Source organism: Lithobates pipiens, unplaced genomic scaffold, assembly GCF_037356315.1.
Source record: "Lithobates pipiens isolate NorthernLeopardFrog02 unplaced genomic scaffold, aLitPip1_a1.2 Scaffold_3, whole genome shotgun sequence".
NCBI lineage: Eukaryota > Metazoa > Chordata > Amphibia > Anura > Ranidae > Lithobates > Lithobates pipiens.
Genome location: NW_027507790.1, coordinates 140,746,587 through 140,768,492, shown reverse-complemented (window position 1 = coordinate 140,768,492; position 21,906 = coordinate 140,746,587). Strand labels below are relative to the sequence as shown.

Genomic DNA, 21,906 nt, shown 5'->3' with positions numbered 1-21,906 from the left:
TTCAATGAAGGAATGTTGGGAGGAAGGTGGGCGATGGCACCACACATGGAGCAAATTTTGCTCCGTTCATTAGCAAATGGCTAAACGTCATTCTGTGTATAGCCAGGACTCGTAAGTCTTAGGACTGCATCATAGGGGGCTCAGTTGTACCATTAATAACCATGGGTTATTCGAATTCCATGAGCACGATATATGAAATAACATAACCATTGTTGTTTGATGTGGCAGAACCATTGCTCTCCTACAAACCAAACCCTTTCTTGAGTTCCATAGCAATAGTCAATAATTTACAAGCGCCAGATAGTTTCCTTTATTGTGGTGTTTGTCCTGGCCCATTGACTGGTTTCCTCCCTAGTAATTCCATTTATTTTCTGAGCTATGGTCATTCCATTTGAATTACGCACATATTTTATTCTGACTGAGCTTCAGTATTGCCAGCGGCCTTCTGCTCTGTGACTGATGATCAGTCGTCTTGGATTTCCAAACCACTGTCGAGTCCAAAATCTATTTTATCTAGTTCTGCCAAACTCCTTAAACTCTCTTCTAACTTAAATTTAAAGTGTGCAATGTGGTGCCCATTCCACCAAAGCACGTGATGTGCAGTGTGTCCTTGCAGAGATAAGTGCTGCCATTGCCTTCAATTTTAATGTAGAGAATAATATACACCTCCCTTCCCCATTGATTCCCTGCTGGCTTTGTGTTCCCTGTATGATAAAGATTGACATTTCAAAGGTCAGAGGAACACAGTCTGTTATTGTTTGTTTTTCATTTTTTTTTCTTTTTTCTGCTTTTCGTGTATTTCAGGCAGATTTGCAATTGTTTTAGGTTTCTAGCATAGGCATGATGAGGTCATTTCCACAGACTTTTTTTTTTTTGGGGGGGGGGGGGGGCTATAGGTATCACTTTGTTTATTACAGGGTATTTTTTATTTTTTTAATGAATACTGTGGTCAGAGTAACCTGTAACTGCTAAGAGAATCTAATAGACGTGTGACCTTTTATGAGCAAGGCATGCGTATACCGGAAATCGGACCTAAAAGGCTCAGTTCACTCACTTTGCTCTGCCAAATGTTATTTTCAGTATGAGAAATCCAACCAAAAAGGATTAGAGTTCTGCCTCTGAGATCCAAATGTTTTCTGCAATGACCACCAATACAAGTTGCAAAGCAGTCACAGAAAATAATCACTGTGGCAAATAATTTTCATTATAGTTGTGGGTACTTTAATTAGATCTACTATTAATGTTTTTCAAGTTGGTTCAAATAAAAGTTGTAAGTGACTTGAGTTGTATCTGTTTGTAGAATTCCTCTGATATCTATGTAGTGGCAGAGCAAGCACATTAATCACTTGGCTGTGGAAGCTTGTTTAGTTTGGTAATGTTTTATGGAATAACAGCTGTTGATTATGGCATAGAGACAGAAGATTAGTATGGAATTTTCGGGAGGCAAAATGTAGGTTTTCTCACAGCTGAGCCACAAGTTATCGGAAAAGCCAACATACGAATTTTCTGTTGCACGATTGAATCGAATATATTTCAGTCTTGCAACAAAAAACGTTAAACTTAAGAGGGAAGTATGAGATCGTATATAAAACATCCATATTCACCTTGATGGCTGCAGCACCGGTCTGAGCTGCAGTCGTCCCTTGCCACATGCACATAGAAAACTGAGCGATCAAAGACGGCTGATCATTCAGTTTATGGTTCTGCTCTGAGAAGAGAGCAGTGACTGTCAGTCACCACTCTGTGTTCTGCCTTTCCAGCGCTCACATCCACTATTTAATGGGCCTTTTATACAATTTTTATTGAAATTGCTTCTTACTATGTTTTTTCTGACATCTTTTGTGAGCTCCCAAACCTCTCCTTTTTTTTTCCCTCTCTCTTTGTTCGAAACAAATAGTGCACGTTAGTTGCAATTGTGGGCACTGCTCTGTTTATGATACAAATCTAGTAGTGAGTAGTCCCTAGTCCATTTCGAGATGGAGCAAGAGAGGGTGGCTACGTTCCTGCATGGAGAATTAATTTAGACACTCTTAACAGGCAGTTGGATCAGAATCTGCAACAAATTAAATAATTTGGAAGTGGCTGAGAGCAATATAAGGTACTTCTTCTTCTTTTTTATTTTTTATTTTTTTATTTATTTGCGTTTTAATAGGTATTTTGATTTTAGAATGTGTCTGGTAACACTTTAAAGCAGATTTTAAATCTAAAATACATGGTCTGCATTATTAGTGCTCATGTGCACTCCTTTCTGAAAAGCAGAAAAAAAAGCTTGAAAACTGTGGGGTGGAAAAAATTATATATTTGCCTTTCCCCCAGCTTTTTTGCTCCTAGGTGAGGGTGACAATGTCTTTCATCTGGGGAAAAGGTGCAGGGACTATTTTTTTTTTTTCCCCACATTGGGAATCTGTTCAGAGCGCAGTGCGAACTGTGTATTCACGCAGGAATCTGATTGCCCATTCGACCCGATTCCTGCCTGAATCCACAGTTCAGACTGCAATCTGGGGGCATCATTCACGTCTGTATTGACACCCGCATTGGTTCGCAGAGGGCAGTGTGAACTGCCTGTTGGGGAGATGCGTTGCAGGAACCGGCGCTGGAATCGGGCTGGTTCCCACATAGCTACAGTGTGAACCTAGGCTTAAAGGGAAGAGATTTGTCCTGTTACAGGGAACATCTAGGTACAACTTTTTTTTTTTTTCATTTTGGATAGCGCAAGGAAGGGTTATAATCCTGTCAGATTTTTTTTTTTTTTTCGCCATCTGTGTCTTATTGTGGAAATTTCACTTTACTTCTTGGCCCATAGCCAAAACGGGAAGTGAGAGGAAATCTCAGAAAATTAAAGGAATTCTTTGGGGACCCCCAGGCCACCCGAACTGGTGTCCCCATAAGATTTCACCTTTTTATTACTTTTTTGGGGACAACCCAGAATGTTGGATTTTAGTTTACTTTCAATGATGATGGTAAACCAGAAAATAGAGAGGGTGAATCTTCTTTAACGGGGGCAAGGACAGCAATAAAAACTGACAGGTGTTCTAATCCATCTCCAGTTTATCCAAATCTAAACTACTGTCGGCATACAATACCGCAGTGGGGGAGATAACATTGCACTGATGCAGGGATCTGCGAGTGCTTTTGTTGAATGAAAAACAGCTCAGTGTGTATACCCGGCTTTAGTCTACTCCTTGTTCTTTATGCCTCCATGCTATTTACCTGCTACAATGGTGGCTCCCAATGATCCATTTGTTGAAGACCTAAAGCATAACTGATTCTCAATCTCAAAATAAATATATTTTATCTTGCCAATCCTGGTAGTATCTAAATGAGATGTCCTTTTCCCAGACTTCTACAGTCCTGAAACCCCTTTCTTTCTTTTTTTTTTTTTTTTTTTTTGCTTGCAAACTCCACTATCTGTGGACAGCTATGATTGTCACACAGGCTGGACTGCAAGCATGTCTGCCTTGGTCCACCTCCATCACATGGCAGATTTATGAGGTTAAATAAGGCTGTTTTTGTTGCCATTTTAGCTCACAAGTGGTGGCAAGGACATGCCATTTCTGGCAAGATCATTCTAATGTTTTCTGTATTAATGAATATGCTCTTACCCTGAAAATGAAAACAAATCACCTAACTGATTAGCTTGTTTTCGGGTTTAGCTATGCTTTTAAATAGGGGTGCTTTTCTTGGGTTTCCCTTCCCAATGTTGATTATTTTTTTTTATTTTATTTTTTTTTAAATGGGATTCACCTGCCTAGTAAATTTTCCTTCTGGAAGTTGCACAGTGTCACAAACTATTTCTTCCAAAATGTTTACAGTCAGCCATATTGCCTCCCACACATCTATGGCCCAAAAACCATTTACTTAATTGTAAAATCTGCCAACCTGACCCTCCATTGTATTATGTATAGTATTTGGAACACACGAGTGAGGGAGCACTGGCTGCTTAAAAAGATTTTGGAAGAAAAGCTAGGCGCCAAGTCACGAGATGGATATCAGGTGAATTCATCACAGGTAATCCCTGTTGTGTGACCATAGCAAATTAAATTTTCACTATTTTAACACCACAGTGCTTCGCCACCAATCAGGCAGGTCAGTAAGACCTGTTTTACTATTGGCCAAAGATAGGATGCCAGTCACTTTAGCGGAAGAGACACATGGGAGGAAGCTGGAGGATTGGACTCCTTCTCCGCTGCTGCTGACACAAGACACAGGAGCGGAGAGGACCCAACAGCTCGGTAAGTGCCGTACCGCCTCGAGCGAGGTACTGCCAGTGTGCTGCGTGCCCAGCGGAATGGAGGAGGAGGAGAAACACGGGAACCATGGAGGATGCAGGAGTCGTTGCCTGCCCATCCCACAGCTCACTGCCGTCACCCGGATGAGGTAAGTCCTGTTCTGATGGGCGAGCGGGGGAGGGGGGTCACAGTGGCTGCATATGGTGGGCACAGTGGCTGCAAGTGATGGCACAGTTTATTGCAATTGATGTGTGTGTTTTGTTTTTGTTTTTGTTTTTTAGAATTTTTCAGGTTTTTCTTAAAATTTTGAGCACCGGCCGCCACTGTCCTATAATAAAACAAAACAAAACAAAAACTCAACTAACAGAATCAAGTTAACTGCACCTGCAGACAAAAAGCCAGAAATAAATTGACAGCGTGCTAATTATGGTCATAGATTCTGTGTTCTGTAAAACACAAGGTCACAAGCTTCTCTCATGCCACCTACACACAATTGGAATTCTCGTCGGAAAAAGCTCTGGTTTTCCCGACAGAATTCAGCTCAAGCTGCCTTGCCTACACATGGTCGCATCAAATTCCGATCATTTGTAACGCGGTGAGGTACAACAACACGTACGACAGAACTAGAAAAAGGAAGTTCAATAGCCAGGAGCCAATAGCTTCTGTCTCGTAGTTGAATCTGAGCATGTGTGATTTTTGGCGTGTCAGAATTGCATACACATGATCAAAATTACCAATAGAAAATGTTTCCGTCGGGAAAATTGAGAACATGCTATCAATTTTTGGCTGGCAGAAATTTGGACAGCTAAATTCCGATGGAGCATACACACGGTCGCATTTTCCGATGAAAAGCTCTCATCGGTCTTTTTCTGGCCGGAATTCCGATTGTGTGTACGCGGCATTAGAAACGAGGGGATCATACAGCTTCTACTCTGTGCACCCTTTTTTCCCTAGTCATGTGTTTTTGGGTGAGGCAGTAAGCTGCTCATTTAAAGAAGTCCTTGAAAACCTTGGAACACTGTGTGCTTTGATTTCACCCGTTTAGAATAAGGCTTAGATGCTCATAGCTTGTTGCCTACCTTACCTTTCACTCCCCCAACTGTTCCCAGAGAGTGCATACCAGTGTCAAAAAAGAGCTTTAATACTTACAGTATATAAATTCCAATAAGAGCACCCTATAAACATCAAAGAATCCAAAGTTTTATTGATATAATTAATAGCAGAAAAAGAATCCAACAAGTTTCCAGGGTTGGACTCCAGGGCTGAAGAATGTGAAGTCTGTTGTGCTCCCTTCACGCTTTTGACGGATTTCTGCTATGTATTAATTTTATCAATTAAACTTTGTACTCTTCGATGTTGTTGGGAACTCTCATTAGATTGTATATGCGGAATCTCAACTTTGGGTTTTCCCCATTTCCAAGTGGTGTCCCTGTTTTTGTGGAGTGCTACTGAACGGAACCCAGTGTGTGCCCAAAGGATAATTCAATTGACCATTGCAAATCTGTATTCTGTTTTACATGTGTTTTAATGAATTGAAAACTTCTCTTGATTGTGCTGTGTACCGTGTTGAATTGTTTGTAGTTAGTTAGTAAAAGGGGCAAACATGGACCTTTCATAACTAAGCCTAACAATTTTTATAATGTAAGCCTAATCAGGTTTTTGTATGAGCCTAATCGTAACTGGTGTTTTTGCATAGGCTAATTTTCAGTGGAACACACATTTAATTGGAAGAAACCCTTTAAATAAAGCAAGGTCTATACTCAAACCTGTAGCAGTAGATGGTCAGTAATTGTCTTTATGGAAATTCATTGTCTGACTTGTAAATAATACCCAAGATAAACAGTTTGTAGTTCCTTGCTATTATGGTATTTTGATTTGCACAGTTATCCATCTGATGAGGCAGTAAGTTCTGTGCTTTACTGTCTACATTCTAAATTAAACTGTCACTTTCTAATGATCTTGCCTGAATTTTTAAATGAGTCGAAACCAAATGGATGTTTACTTGCTTCTAAGAATGCTTCATTTATTTTTCAGTCTGACACTTATCTGTGCAAGTCGTATCGGCTGCCAGAAGATGATGAAGCCTATGTAGGTATGTATGATACATATAAAAATGTTGTAGCATTACTTGCCTTTTTTTTTTCTCCTAAATTATAAGCATTATCCTCTGTGACATGGTCCCGAAACTACCTTTGTCTTGCATAATGCACATTGGAAGATGGAGGGAAAAAAAATTATGTAGAGCGGCCAGGTTAACATCTTGGCGGCTGCATGAGTAATGGTGGCAGAGGAAATGAATACCAGTGCCTATGGCTAACACTGAGGTTTGCCATTTATTAGACATTGCTTTTCTGTCCAGGGGATAACTTTTCAATTCTGCAACATTAAACAGTGGGCGTAGCGTTACCCCCGTAGGGGCTGCTGGTATTTACTGGTTCTACCCCAAACAGTACTGAGGCCACCAGCCACCCACACAACAGTGCATTGACTTCAGCTTTTGGTCAAACTTTTAACAGGAGAGGGATTAGGGCATGGGATACTCCAAAATGATTAGTACTTACAATTTGAGGATAGTCTCCTTTAATTTAACTTGTTTATTCAACTGTAAATATTGGACCGTTTAAGATATCACTATGGGGCTTCTGGCGCTACCTACACCAAGCTGGGTATTTCATCTATGAAATATCCAAATTTTTTATTTGACAATACTCGTTCCAGTATATAGACAATGGGATCAGTTATTGTACACACCACATTGTCAACCGTATGTGCTCTTAATGTTATAAATGGGATAATAGCCCGAAAGGAGGAGGGGGGAGAGAAACGGGGAGATATTATTACACACAAAAAGTCTCTAGCCGGGAAACCTTTAATCCCTGGCCCAAGAAACTTTGACACTTATACATACAAACTTTCCACCTACCCCCTATGTGTAATCCCTACCCCTTTATTGCACCTGAGGTAGGTGATAAGCGTGACTTACCGTATATACTCGAGTATAAGCCGAGATTTTCAGCCTCTTTTTTGAGGCTGAAAGTGCCCCCCTCGGCTTATACTCGAGTCATCGCTGTCTGCCTGCTCGATCAGCGTGTCGAGCAGACAGACAGCGGCCATTCTATTCTAATTCAAAAGCCGCGCCTCCGGCTCCGCCTTCGCCTGTGATAGGCGGAACACTGAATTTCCCAGCAGCCTGTGTTCCGCCTATCACGGACATCCGCTCATCCTCGTACTACGGACGAGGATGAAAGGATGGCCGTGATAGGCGGAACACAGACTGCTGGGAAATTGTGTTCCGCCTATCACAGACAGGGAGGCGCGGCATTTGAACAGGAAAATGGGCGCCGACGAAGAGCGGTGATCCTGGGACGGGACCGGACGGAGGCTCGGCTCGGCTCGGGACGGGACGGGACGGGACCGGACCGGACGGAGTCTCGGGACGGGACGGGACCGGACCGGACGGAGGCTCGGCTCGGGACGGGACGGGACCGGACGGAGGCTCGGGACCGGACGGAGGCTGGGGACACAGGTAGGCTGGACACACAAGGCCACACACACACACACACGGATGGACACACACACAGGGATGGATGGATGGACGGACACACACACAGGGATGGATGGATGGATGGACACACACACACACACAGGGATGGATGGATGGATGGACACACACACACACACAGGGATGGATGGATGGATGGACACACACACACACAGGGATGGATGGATGGATGGACACACACACAGGGATGGATGGATGGATGGACACACACACAGGGATGGACAGGCATATCTCACCCTCGGCTTATACACGAGTCAATAGGTTTCCCAGTTTTTTGGGGGTAAATTGGGGGCCTCGGCTTATACTCGGGTCGGCCTATACTCGAGTATATACGGTATATAAGTGAACCAGAAGAAACCCTTCACATTGATACCAGTGATAAATAGTACTAATAAAATAAAATAAATTTAAAATGTAAAAAAAATAAAAAATTTCCCAACTGGCTATACGTGTACATAGTATACCCTCCTATCAGTTATTAAAGGACCTGGATATATTCCTTTGTGTCCAGTTTCTACATATAGGTTTAGTTCAATTGTGTATTTTTTTTTTTTTTTTTTGGTCCTTATCTTAGTGCTAATACTACAAATTCCAGCAGCTGTAAAAAAATACTATAAACTAATAAGATGCATTAAAAGTGCAAAAAGGTTTGTACAGCAAAAACCATACAAACAACAATACAAAAGCTCATACAAAAATAAAGTTTACAGTGCCCAAAAACAAAATATATAAAGGTATTTTGTAAACTGTGCAGATGGCCACGAGAAGTTGTCCACATAGTCAGCAGTCCACAACCATCAGAATATAAACTTCCAAAGAATATATATATAATGTTCCAAGCAATGTGCTTAGTGCAACCTATTTATATAAAGTTCAATTGGTATCTCATAAGAATCCAAACGACTCAAAAAAGAAGGTGACTTTCATGATCACATGAATCCAGTGACTTCTGTGCTCGTGCCCCTTTGGATCCCCACTCACCAGATTCCTATCCCCCTAGGGGGTTGCGGGCATGTAATATCTCTGCCTCTGTGCGCCCTGTATCGGATACTTCCTCCTCCTGGCTGTGTGGTTGGTATCCAGATGACGCTCCTTTTCAGATGGTAATCGACGAGCATATAGTTCCTCAGCCACCACTTTATTGTATTAAAAACTCCTTCGTTACTTCCTGAACATCCTTTAGGTTTGGAAGACTCTATCGATACAGGGCGCACAGAGGCGGAGATACTACATGCCCGCAACCCCCTAGGGGGAAAGGAATCTGGAACTATATGCTCGCTGATTACCATCTGAAAAGGAGCATCATCTGGGTACCAACCACACAGCCAGGAGGAGGAAGTATTCGATACAGGGCGCACAGAGGCGGAGATAGTGCGTGCATGCATGCGTCGGTCCTGAATGCACGCAAACTGTGATCGTCCCACACATGTAAGGTGTCGCCACGAACATCAGATCAACGGCAGTAATTCTTTCACTAGCCCTCCTCTTTAAATCTAAAGTGGTAATCTATAAAGGCTTTTAAAATGTTGCCTATGGATAATAAGTTACATCGTTTTTCGGCGTGCGCTATTTTAAAGCGTGACGTGTTTGGTATCTATTTACTCAGCGTGACATCCTCTTTTTTTATATTTTACCAAAAAATTGGGTTATGGTGTTTTTTTTTTTTTGTGCATTTTACATTTTTAAGTGCACTCCCCCCCCCCCCCCCCCCAAAAAAGGCTGTATTTCAAAAATCACTGTGCAAATACCGTGTGATATAAAAGATTGCAAAACTCATCCATTTATTCTCTAGGGCCTTTGCTTTAAAAACATATATAATATTTGAGGGTTCTAACTAATTTCCAGCCCAAAAAAAAAATTATGATTTTCACATGTAAATGAAAAAAGTGGCAGAAAATGCCTGGTCAAGTGGTTACAGTGGTTGTAAACACATAAAAATAAAGGAAAAAAACACCTGCAAGACAAAGGCATAATGAGCATATATGCATTGCATATTTTTTTTTTTTTTAATCTGAAACATTTTAAGTCTTATTTCTTCTTAAATTATTAGTAAGGGGCAAATTTCCATATAAATTAATTGTCCTGTTCTGTTTATTCTGTGAAATAAGTGTTTATTATGCTGTGCCTGGCAAACAAGACAGATGTAAAGGAGGCCAAGAAGGACATCTCTCCAGAGGCCATGGCTTTGGAGTTGCCATGGTAATCATTAGCACTGAAGAAATACATACTTAGGGGGTTGGGTGGCCGATGAAGGTTTTGTGTGTGGTTTAAGAAGCTGCTGCATAACTGGATTTCTTTTCAAAGTAAATACATGTTTTTCTTACCTTGTGTGAACTTTTGGTTTCTTTTGATGTATTTCTAAATCAGAAGCGTATATGGGTTGTTGACTATTATCTGACTAGTGGTAAGTCATTTGAAATGCTGTGAAAGAATTTGAAGTAGCTAAGAATAGGAGTATATGTACCCCATCAGCAAAGGCTGCTTTTATTCTTTGTATGACGGTATTTAATTAAAAAATTTAAAAAATACGGTGGTGTTTTACTCGTGTGACATCCAACATACTGTATATTATATGGAACAGAATGACAATTTTTTTTTCAAGCGCTATATTGTTGCCTATGTGCTTTTTAAAATGCAACGGTCAACCTGCTCACCACGCCACTCATACACTGGCTCGGCTCCTTCCTCCTAGATGCATTGCGCCCCCTGATTGGGCTTCTTCAGTAGTATTAGTGGGAGCTAATAAACCTTTTTAGAAATGGAAATCACTGTTGTTGCCTTTCTGTTTCATATAATATATAATATATTGGTTGTCACAGCCCAAGGAGATCTGTGAGGGGTCTGCTGAGCTTGAGATCATTGCAAGATGGAGGATACAGACGGGCTTGGTTTTAGCTTGCTGGAGGTGAACAGATTTTTCACCTGGTGGTGGATGTGCAGAAGTCACATGAAGAATTGGAGATAGCCGGTCACTTTATTGCACTTTTCTGGGGTGCTGGACTTATTAAATTTTCGTCATTTTAAGATTCTTTGTATGGATTCAAAATCAAATATTTCTGTATGGACTGAGTATCAAATATATATATATATATATATATATATATATTTATTATTATTATTATTATTTTTTTATGTATGTATTTTGAGTTTGATACACACTTTGATAGTTTATCACAGGCGAGTGTTTCGCTTCACTTATTTTGGTAATGTATTCAGTGGAAAAGGGTGGGGTGGAATCCCCTTAAAGTGTTGTAGCTAGCAATACATTGTATTTTTTGTATTTTAATTTGAGGGTTATAATATACAAAAGCATCTCGTACAATTAAAGAGAAAATTAAAATGCAGCGCTTGTGAAAGATATCTAGAAAATCCCTGGAGCGACCCCCAGGGATGAGTGTTATGCTGATGACTGCTAATATATGAAAACCAGCATCGTACAAATACACAACAAATTATATCAATGTGCACACAATGAAAAGATAGTTACACTATAAAGTTTGTGTGAAAAATCAACAAACAGCTCGTGAAGGACAAAAAATGTGAATGAAAGCTCCTCTCTTAGGTGCGATATAGTCCTGTTAAAAGGGAACACAGGAGTGGTGCCTCTTCAAATAATGGTAGACAGGAATGGGCAGATTTCTCCAAGTACCAATGGCAAGTATGCATGTATCACAACAGGAAGATTCGGTAAGCTTACCACAGATGATGGACACACACACGCCGTATAGCGGTGGGTCAAACATGCATTCAGACCATCCAATCCAGCAGGTCTTTAGTGGGAGACGGTGATGGTGTAATAATATACCTCGATGACCACATCTCAGACAATGAACAGTGGATGGCTTGCACCAGACACTCCGACAGGCAGACGTGCCTATGTGAGAAATCGATCACCGGCTGGAAAGATCTGCCCAGGACCACCTACCAGTCTGTAGAGGAAAATGTCAGACTTCTTCGCACTTGGCCCAAAAATTTGGATTTTTCCATCATACTTGCCTGTAAAATCCTTTTCTCGGAGTACATCACGGGACACAGAGCAACCATAATAATGACTATATGGGTTATATAACCCCCTACTGGTGGATGGGCACTGGCAGATAGTCAAACGGGAAGTCCACCCCTAGATAACTCGTTCTACACAGAAAGGACCTCAGTTTCTTTATCGTACATCACGGGACACAGAGCAACCATAATAATGACTATATGTGATGTCCTAAAGCAATGCACTTGAGGGGAGAAAACTGCCACCTGAGGAGGACTCCCTCTGCCACTCAAAACATACTGTGGCCAAGCGGTATCTTCCATGGCTTTGATATCCATCTGGTTAATATCTTTGAATGTATGCACAAAAGACAATGTAATGGCCTTAAATCCTGAGCCACTGACACCTGATGGCAGATGGTCCAAGATGCCCCCACACACCTGGTAGCGAGCGCTTTTACCAAAAAAAGGGGTGGGGGAACCTTGCCTTTCAAACCATAGGCTCGAATAATTCACTGGCAAATCCAAATGAAAATGGTTAACTTGGATGCCTCCTGCCCATCCTGGGCTTTACTGGTATTCCTTACCTGTACCGACAAATCAAGTAATTCTGACCGGCAAAACTACCTACAGAGTATGCAGTGTTCCAACTCCTGCCAACTGGGGATCAGAAAAGAAGGCATCATAAGTATAATATGCATCTAGCAACGTGATTTACGGTAGCTATTCAGGCAAAAAGCATATTTCTTGTTTTATTTTCAATGTAGTAAGTGGCTCAGGAACAGTGTTGGAAGGCAACATGATTTAATCACTTGACCACTGGGCACTTAAACACCCTTCCTAACCAGACCAATTTTCAGCTTTTGGTGCTCTCAAACTTTGAATGACAATTACGCGGTCATGCAACACTGTACCCAAATGAAATTTTTGTCCTATTTTTTTTTTTTTTTTCACACAAATAGAGCTTTCTTTTAGTGGTATTTAATCACCGCTGTGTTTTTTTTTTTTTGCGCTATTAATCAAAGACTGAAAATTCAGTAAAAAAATAAATTGGAGTATGGGCAGAGGATTGTCACTGAGCACCACTGTGGACACTTCACATCCAGCCCACAGCGCTGCTGCCATCTCTCCCCCTCACTGTACAGATCGGTACAGAGAGGGGAGGGAGGAACCAGCGTCATGACGTGACGCCGGTTTGTTTACAAGTGAAGTCATTTGACGGAGCGATCACGTGGTAAACCGCGATCATTGGCAGTTTACCGTGATGCGCCGGGTCTTCTGGACACAGTGGTCACGGATGTTCCCGGGTGCGCGCCCCAGGACAGACAGTAATATAATATATTGAGGAGGACTGCCCCATAAGTACTGTGATTCGGCAAAAGTCTAAATGGGATGGCAATGGGGTTGGGTCTGGATGGTGTATGATTGAAGTATGAAGGGCTGAATGAGTCAGAGATCTCTCTCTCTCTCTCTCTCTCTCTCTCTCTCTCTCTCTCTCTCTCTCTCTCTCTCTCTCTCTCTCTTCCCCCCCCCCCCCCCTCCCTCTCTTCAGAATCCTATACCCACAGAGGATCCAAAGGAAGGCAAAAAACCCCAATAAAGCATGGTCCAATTTACGCCAGCAGGATAAAGTTAAATTTCCTCCTTATGCCAGTGAAGACAATAAGATATTCCTTGGATCCTCTCTCCCTCCCCTTGTGCCTGAGCTCTCTACCATTTTGAGTCTCATGGTGATCTCTTTTGCCATCCTGACCCCAGCTGATGAAACAATATCTCGAGGAAAGCATCGTGATAAGTATCTTTGAAGTTCTTTTGTCTTATACTGTATAATTCTCTCTAGTATTTCCATTCTAGCATATTCCTATTTTCTTGGGAAATAAATAAGACATTGGTTTGCTAAGCAGTGTGTTTGTTTTAATAGCTAACCTTGTATCATTGTGCTCATCAGAGTTTTAATAAACTAGCTAACTAAGGGAATAGACAAATTTTATACATATATGCAATAAATAGAGGGAATCCGTAAACCAAATAATATTTATTGCACCAATTACCAGACAGGAAATTGGAATGTGTGGCGCGTGCGCGCACACACACACACACACACATGAAATTTACTCTCATAGTGACACTGACATCCGTGTGCAGCAGCACAGATCACCAACACAACATGTCCCCTCCTGAGTCACAATGATGGTCTCTCTCCATGCCAGGTGGTCCCTTCTGTCTTCTCCAGTCCAAATGGCACTGACAGTCCCGCTCTCGGCTTGTCTTGCTCTCGTCCAGCAGACCCGCAAACAAGGCTCTGGCCACTTAGCTTGCTCAAGAAGGCATGTCTCGATAACATCTGCACCAAATGAGGCTAGCATCTCCTCTCCAGTCCAGAACTACCTGCACATGCAATCCCAAGGCAAGAGTTGGAGTGACACAGTCATGGGATGTTTGAAGGAAGATTTCAGCGTTTCTTAAAGCCATGCCATTAAGTTTAGACTAGAGTGGAGAAGGGTTGAAACCTCTGCCAAATTTGGTTTGCGGTCTGTATTCACATTGGTTAGATGTTCAGTTTTTTTCAGAATGTGTTAAACAAGGGTTAGAACTTTTCCAGTTCAAAAAAAGGTTCCTTTAAGGAATACAAACAGCAACTCTCCTCTCCAAACTTTGCAAATATATTCTTAAAGTGAAGTGTTTTAAATAAATTTGAGAAATCTGGCAGCTGCTATTGCTAGCCTCCTGCTGGTGTCTGGCTTCTATACTACACAGGCCTAAGATTTTCATACAGTAAATCAATTCAGAGGAAAGTCTCTGAAAGCTCAGCATTGGCAGCCTATGTATTTCTCTAGTTTTTCTCTGTATTTAGGGATTTTCAAGATTTGTGCCCAAAGAACATGTGTGTTTGTATGTAGTAAATACACTAGCTCGTGCTTGGCAGAGTCTTAAAGGGAACATTTTGAATCCAATAATGATTCCATGGGTCAGTTGTAGAATTGTGAAACCAAACTCTGTTCTTTATTCAGTAGGCTTGGGTTTGTGCTTTTATGTCTAAAAAAATATATAACATTACAGAAATGTCAAACTTCATGTAAATCCTAACTGAATGACCCTTTACTTTGCTAAAACATTCTATGTCAAAAAGGTGAAGACAGTATTTTCTTTAAAAACCTGGCAATTTTTATAATGTTTTTTTCTTTATATTGGCACTGCTGATCCGCACTTTGTTTGCCACCATTTTTTTTGTCCATGCAATGTGTATTGGTATGTCTGCTTGTAATGTGAGAACATGTTGCAGGGTGATAATGCAGGACCACATTTTGGAGACCAGGACAGCGTGTTGTCACTCTATAAAATGTGCACAAATGGGCACTGACTGGCACCTTTATGTAACAAATTACATCAGTAATGCCCATCAGTGCCCCATATATTTAAAAAAAAATTATAATTAAAAATTTTTTTTTTTCAAAATTGTCTGCCTGTTTGTTTTTATAGTGCAAAAATTGTGGGAGAAAAAGGACAAATACAGCATTGCATGACTGCACAATTGTCAGTTAAAGCAAAGCAGTGCCGTATATCAAAAAATGGCCTGGTCATTAGGGGGTAAATCCTTCTGATCCTTAAGTGGTTAAAGTGACCTGATTGCCACCCATTTTTTTTATTTATTTTTTCCCAATAACAAGTCACTTTGCAAAGTAGATAAATAATACTTATTAGTCTGGTGGGCAGTGAATCCTTTCTTCACTTTGTTGAAGTGCTAAGGCCCCTTTCATGCTACCGCAACTTCACTCCGATTTTACGGGTGCAATTTCCCTGCAATTTTAGACAATGGCTGTGTAACTTGCATCAAAGTCAGACCAAGGTAGTACAGGGACTACTTTGAAGTCGCTGCGACTTGAAATCTCACAGATATCAATAGTACTCATTGGAAATCATGGGGTACGACCTGTCATGCGACTTTGCAGTCCCAAGTCTCAGGACAAGTCGCACAAGTGTGAAAGGGGCCTAAAGCACCTGAATAATTTGCTGCATCCGACACTTCTGGGGGTGTCAAAAGGCTAGTTCTTCGCTGCAAGCTATGGCTCCACCTGCTCTTTGCAATGTAACTGTTGTGCGGGAGATGGGGAACCAGCTATCTGACACTCTCAAATATGTTGGATGCACAATATTCTTCAGGCTCTGTAGCTGGACTAGTAAGTATTGATTTTTTTTCTTTTGAAGGATGGCTTATTTTTGAAAAATGATTTAGTGGTGGCAAAGTCAGTTTAAATGCAGCGGCTGGAATTCAAATGCATTCCTCTGTAGCACACATGCATATCTTTATCTTTCTGGACCAAATGCGTCTTCTCTGCAGGAAGCAGACGATGCTGAAATCAGGCTAGAATCAGAAAAATGTGGTGATCTCATCGCTGGAATGTATACATATGCATGGACCTTCTTGGGAATGCTGCTTCCAATACATATTCTGACAAGACCACATGCTGGGAGTACAGCTCTAATGGGTTGTTTTAACATTGTTTACAACCCTTATATTGAAAACTATCTATAGCATTCTAAATGGCACATCGCTATACTAATTAATCTACAAATATTGGGGTCTAAATAATGAATATTTAAGTGTATTCATTTATTGGACTGCCAGATTTTTTTTTTTTTTTTTTTTTTTTTATATATTCTACGGTTAGGGTGTTTGGTTGTCAGAAAACGGCATCTTCCATCTCTGTCTCTTATGTAGGTACTGTATTTTTTCTATTGTAACAGATTTTCTTTGGCCACAAAAGATCACAGTAACAGGTTCATTTCAGTTCCCTGTCCCCAGCACTGGCACTGTCACATGGTGGTAGGGGCAGTCTTCTATTCTGTATAAATCAGAGTCCCTAAACCCTTTAAAGGCTTTTGGTCTATACAAGATGGAAATTGAAGTCTGTAAACAAGTGTACATGACTTATTTTCCAATGCGAATATTTTTGTGACTTTTTATAGCCAATCCCATGATCACCCATCCATTTGGTCTGCACTGCTCTGTGAAATCCAAAGATAGAGCAGGCAGGCAATTTGTAACGCAACCTGTAGATGTCACAATGTGAAGTTTTATATTCTTTCTCTTTGTATGGAGCCCATTGGTGCTATTTTTGTTATGTGTTGGGGAAAAAAAAATCATGTTGGGTGGACAGGAGGGGAAGGGGGAGCTGATGTCTTTCATACATTTGGAGCTGCCCTGCATGCTGACAAAGTCCTAAAGAGAAAAAATTACGAAGTGAATGGCTTCCCAACAGGCAACTGGTGGAGCATGCTCACTGTGTCAGAGAATTGGCTGCTATTGTGTTGCAACTGAAAATAGGGAGGTTCATGGAAATGGCAGGATCAACCACGTATTTACAAAAAAAGAAAAGATGCAGTAAGGAAAGCTTCAGCACACAGGTAGAGGACATACTTTTAAAGAAATAAACCCAGAGAGACATTTTGTAAGCTATGACCAGAGTTAATTTGAACTTACAAGTAAAGCAAGTAATCTTACTCAATATTTGTTCCACATAAAAATGTAACAATAGCAGCAATAATGATGTTCTAGTTTTTGACTGGAGGCACACACAGAGACACAAGCTAGCATTTGCCTGGTGTGGTGGTTTTTGTCTAGGTGGAGTGAATATTCATGCCACTGGGAAGCTTAGGCTTAGAAGATGACACCATTGAAGGAGATATTTGAATGCCTACAGTTGTTTACCCTGGTCAATCTTTTGCCCGCTGCTGCCCCATTTCTGTCTTCTCTTTAAAACTACTTGTAAGCTTGGCTGAGCTGGTCTTTTAGGTTAATAGAACACTATACCTCACCCGGAAAAGTTTGCCTTGAAGGTGTTTGCCTTGAGCGTTATAGTTCGCTTACCAGAACATTCAGCACCATCTAAAGCGGCCTTTCTCAACCTTTTCAAAACAGAGGAACCCTTGAAACAGTTCTCCGGTCTTGAGGAACCCCTGCTAAATATTTTAACTCTACAACTCATGATACATTAGTGTGATGGTCAGTGGGAAGAATTGTCCTTATACTTGTGGTCATTGGGAAGAATTACTTCCTTACAGATAGCTAAAAAGATCAATGTTCTCAGTGGGAACTTATCTGAGAGGCAAAAATTGCCCAGTGCTCAAGGAACCCCTAGCAAGCTCTGGAGGAACCCTAGTTGAGAATCACTGGTCTAAAGTCTATAACTTATTATTGTTTGCTAAAGGTGCGATGCTGCTCTGCTTATTACTATGGTTCTAAAAATTATCAAAATTCAAAAGCTCAAACCGGAATCTGGGAATAAAGGTTGGAGGGAATAAAATGTGGGGAAAAGGTGGACTGGGTTAGAACACATCATTAGGTGATTTGATGTCTGCAAAGTGATGGTATGGCATCACATGGAAAAAATATGGGAATCCGAAGGAATACAGTGAGACAAATACCTCAGTGGCACATACGAAGATTATTGAAGGAATGTTTCACTTCTCTTATTACACTAAAGTGAAAGTTTGTAGATGTGGGTTATTTCATAGTTACATAGCTGGTTACACAGGTTGAAGAAAGGAAGATGCAAGTCCCTCTAATTCTGGGGTAGGCAACCTTTGAGGGTGGAGGTCTACCTGAACAACATAGAAGAGATCAAAGATCACCAGGGTGCAGTGCCCTTCTTTCTTTATTTATACATTTTGCCTTCCTTATAAGTTAGCTTCAGTGAGAAATGTGGTTTTTCCTTTCATTCACTATTTTTTTGGAGATGAATTTGTTGACAAGGCCAAACCTGTGCAATGTGTGTGGGGGGTTAGAGAGCTGCAAGATACCTTTTCTTTTCGTCAGGAAGAAAGGGAAGAATACCCAGGATGCTCTCCTTTGGTGGAATTAGACTTTTAATAGTTTGTGCTTGCAGTTACTTTGTTGGTCCTGTCCACTTTGCCATCAGGGGATTTGGCACAATTCCTGTGCTCCCCCTGTCCCGTAGCATAGCGGGTTCCATGTGCCTGTAGTCTCAGCCTAGAACCTAATGATCAGATATCCTATGCGCGCTATTGAACACCCCTCTCCCGAAGAAGTATTCCTGCAAAATACATTGAGATCTCACAGCCCCTCCACAGTTCTCCTTGACTAAAATTGAAACACATATGTGCCGTATGTAACTGGTATACACCCGGTTGGCCAAGATTCTAGCCCTCTTTTTGGAGCACTTAGATACGTAATGTATATATGCTGTGGATGGGATCAGAAACATTAAGGGGTTATGTTCATTGTGTTATGTTCATTACTGTTCATTAGAGCTGCGCGATTAATCGCCAAGAATCGTTAGTGCATTTTTTTTTTTTCCCGTTGCGATCTTGAAAAAAGTGTTTTCACGATTCTTGCTATGCAAAGAATTCTCTCTGCTCTTCTGAAGCCACAGCTGTCAAAAGAAAGGAAGAAAAAAAGGGGCAGTCTGCCAAGAATCACAACATTTTTTAGCAATGAACTTAACTAGAAACATTGTAACAATTTGTCAATGGAATAGACGTCTGTGTAAATGAGGAACGTTGAAACACTAAACCTTTTTTTCTGACATTTGTTGGTTTCAAGTTAAAATCCTTTTTTTGCTAGAATATTACTTAGAACCCCCGTGTGTGTGTGTGTGTGTGTGTGTGTGTGTGTGTGTGTGTGTATATATATATATATATATATATATATATATATATATATATATATATTATTACATTTTTAGTAGAGACCCCTGAGAATAAAATGGTGGTTATTGCAATATTTTATGTCGCACTGTATTTGCGCACATTGGATATTGTGAAAGCCGAGAGAATTGTGATATTTTTATTCTAAGCAAAAAAATTGATTCTCATTTTGCCCAGAATCATGCAGCTCTACTATACATGTATGTTGTGTGTGTTTTTTTTTTTTTTTTTTTTTTTTTGCCTAACGGTATTTTACTAGTCATCAACCTTTTAATGTGGGGTTAAATTGACACCAGTAAAATTTCTTTTCATCTTATGCATGAGTTTTTTCTTCCTTGAGAGACCACTCGCCAACAAAGTCCTGCAAAACCTGTTTGGCTACCCTGATTGGGAGATGTTGCTTGTTTACATTTTTCTGAGTTGTGCTGGTTAGCCCTTTGTGCAACCCTTGGCTGTTATGAAGGGGTCATTAATATGTAAGGCAGTGCACAGGGATCATTAGTGTATATAGGGAAGAGTTCAGGTGTCAGCAGTTTGTAGGGCAGTGTACACTATGTCAGCAGGGCAGCAGACAGGAGTCAACAAAGGAAAGGGGATAACAAGGGTCAGCAGAGTAGAAGACAGGGATCAGAAGGGCAGTGTACATAAGTAGGGTGGAAAACAGTCAGCAGGGCACAGAGTACGGGGCTAGTAGGGCAGAGACTTCACCCATATGTAGAGCAGGAAAGCTGCAGTGACATAATACTGTTTGTTCTTCTGGCAGCCTTCATCTCTCATATATCCTGTATGATGTCACACGTAAGCGGCTGGGTTGGACAGGTCAAGAGGGCTGGTGGGAAGCAGCACTACTAGGCAGGTTACTTACCTACACCACTCTGCTAGTAGGGGAAGAGCACTCGGAGGTTCAGCAGTCAGCAAGACAGGTACCTGATCTAACCAGTCACCTGCCCATGATGGATAGGTTGTCAATCCCCAATCTAGTTCAACAAATAGAACAAAATAAATAGAAAAACTCCATGTTCAGAATCCTATACCCACAGAGGATCCAAAGGAAGGCAAAAAACCGCAATAAAGCATTGTACAATTTGTGACAGCAGGAGAAAGTTAAATTCCCTCCTTATGCCAGTGAAGACAATATGATATTCCTTGGATCAACGCTCTCGCTCTAGTTTTGGGTCAACATTGAACAGGAAAAAAAATAGCGTATGTACATATGATAAATGGCTTAACGATAAACTGTTACCAGGACCAGTAAGCACCAGGGTAGAGGTAAGTAGCACAAGCAATACTGTCCCATAAGGAATATTAGTCTTGGTCTAATAGCCTTCATATCAGGAATGAGGAGGAGAAAGAGAGGACCCAAGAGAAGGGCGAGTACCATGGACGTTAGACCTGCACAAGCGAGGTTTATAGTCGGTGGCAGGAGTAATTTATCCAAGGGTCCCAAACTTTCAAAAATTTCCAATGTGAAACCCTGAAAAGCAACAGACCGTCTTCCAGGCCTGGGCTATAGTTTGCTTGGGGTGTGTAAAGACCCAGTATAGAGCAATGTAAAAAAGCCAGGCATCTTTACATACTGTTACATTAAATAAGGATTGCAGTAGACCAAAGACCCTGGACCAGAAGCCGATCAGATGTGGGCATGACCACCATGTATGTAAGACATCTCCATGCTGACTGTAATTCTCTCTCACCTCTTTTAATATTTGTATTTTGCTTGCTTTAGAAACTGCAACTTGCCAATGCCTACTATTAGGTCGATGATCTACCAGAACTCAGATTCTTTTCCAACACTGACTTCTCCAGTTGTACTCCTCCTAGCATGTATGATGCATGCATGTTTACTTCAATTTGCATTTCATAAATACATGTTTTATTGGTTTATTGAATAAACCAGTTGGTCTCATGACAGACTTGTTTGTATTAAATAGCCCTTTCTTGTCGCTTTTCTCCCCTCTAGCCATAACGTACATTATTAAACAGATACAAGGAGTGGTGAAGTATGGATTATAAAAGGGAATGTTGTAGAAAGGAACATGGGGAAGTATTATTAGATTAAATAGTACCAGAAGGAAATGGTTCACATAAATAATATCTGTTAGTCTTACAAGTACAGTTCTGTGGACCTTGTGTTGAATGTTTCTAATTTCCCTGTCAGTAAGCAAGATACATTACACAGTATGCATAAAACCTCAGCTTAAGCAGCCACTAGAGAAAAGTGTTTGCCCAGTCCGTCTGCCCTCTACTTATTACTGTGGAGCTCCCGGCAGAACCCTTGTAAGATTTATGGTACTTCCATCTGGGTCCTGTCCTGCAGGGGGGAGTCAGACTGTGCCCTTATAAGACACCGCATTCTGCTCTATAAGCTTTGTCAGGGATTGGAACTAATGATGTATGTGCTAAAGAATGTTTAATGCTTTACTAACAAGATACCAACCATTTACATATAGCAGATTTGTAACTCTG

General features: G+C 41.0%; 1 protein-coding gene across 4 annotated transcripts in view; it reads left to right on the top strand.

Annotated features, from left to right (window-relative positions):
- The window catches only part of PAM (peptidylglycine alpha-amidating monooxygenase), a 299,102-nt gene that overhangs the window by 56,690 nt on the left and 220,506 nt on the right, over positions 1–21,906 (top strand). For all 4 annotated transcript variants that reach the window (XM_077462333.1, XM_077462332.1, XM_077462330.1 and 1 more), the window contains exon 4: positions 6,264–6,321. In XM_077462333.1, coding sequence (XP_077318459.1) covers positions 6,264–6,321 — 58 coding nt within the window. The remainder of the gene's footprint in view (positions 1–6,263; positions 6,322–21,906) is intronic.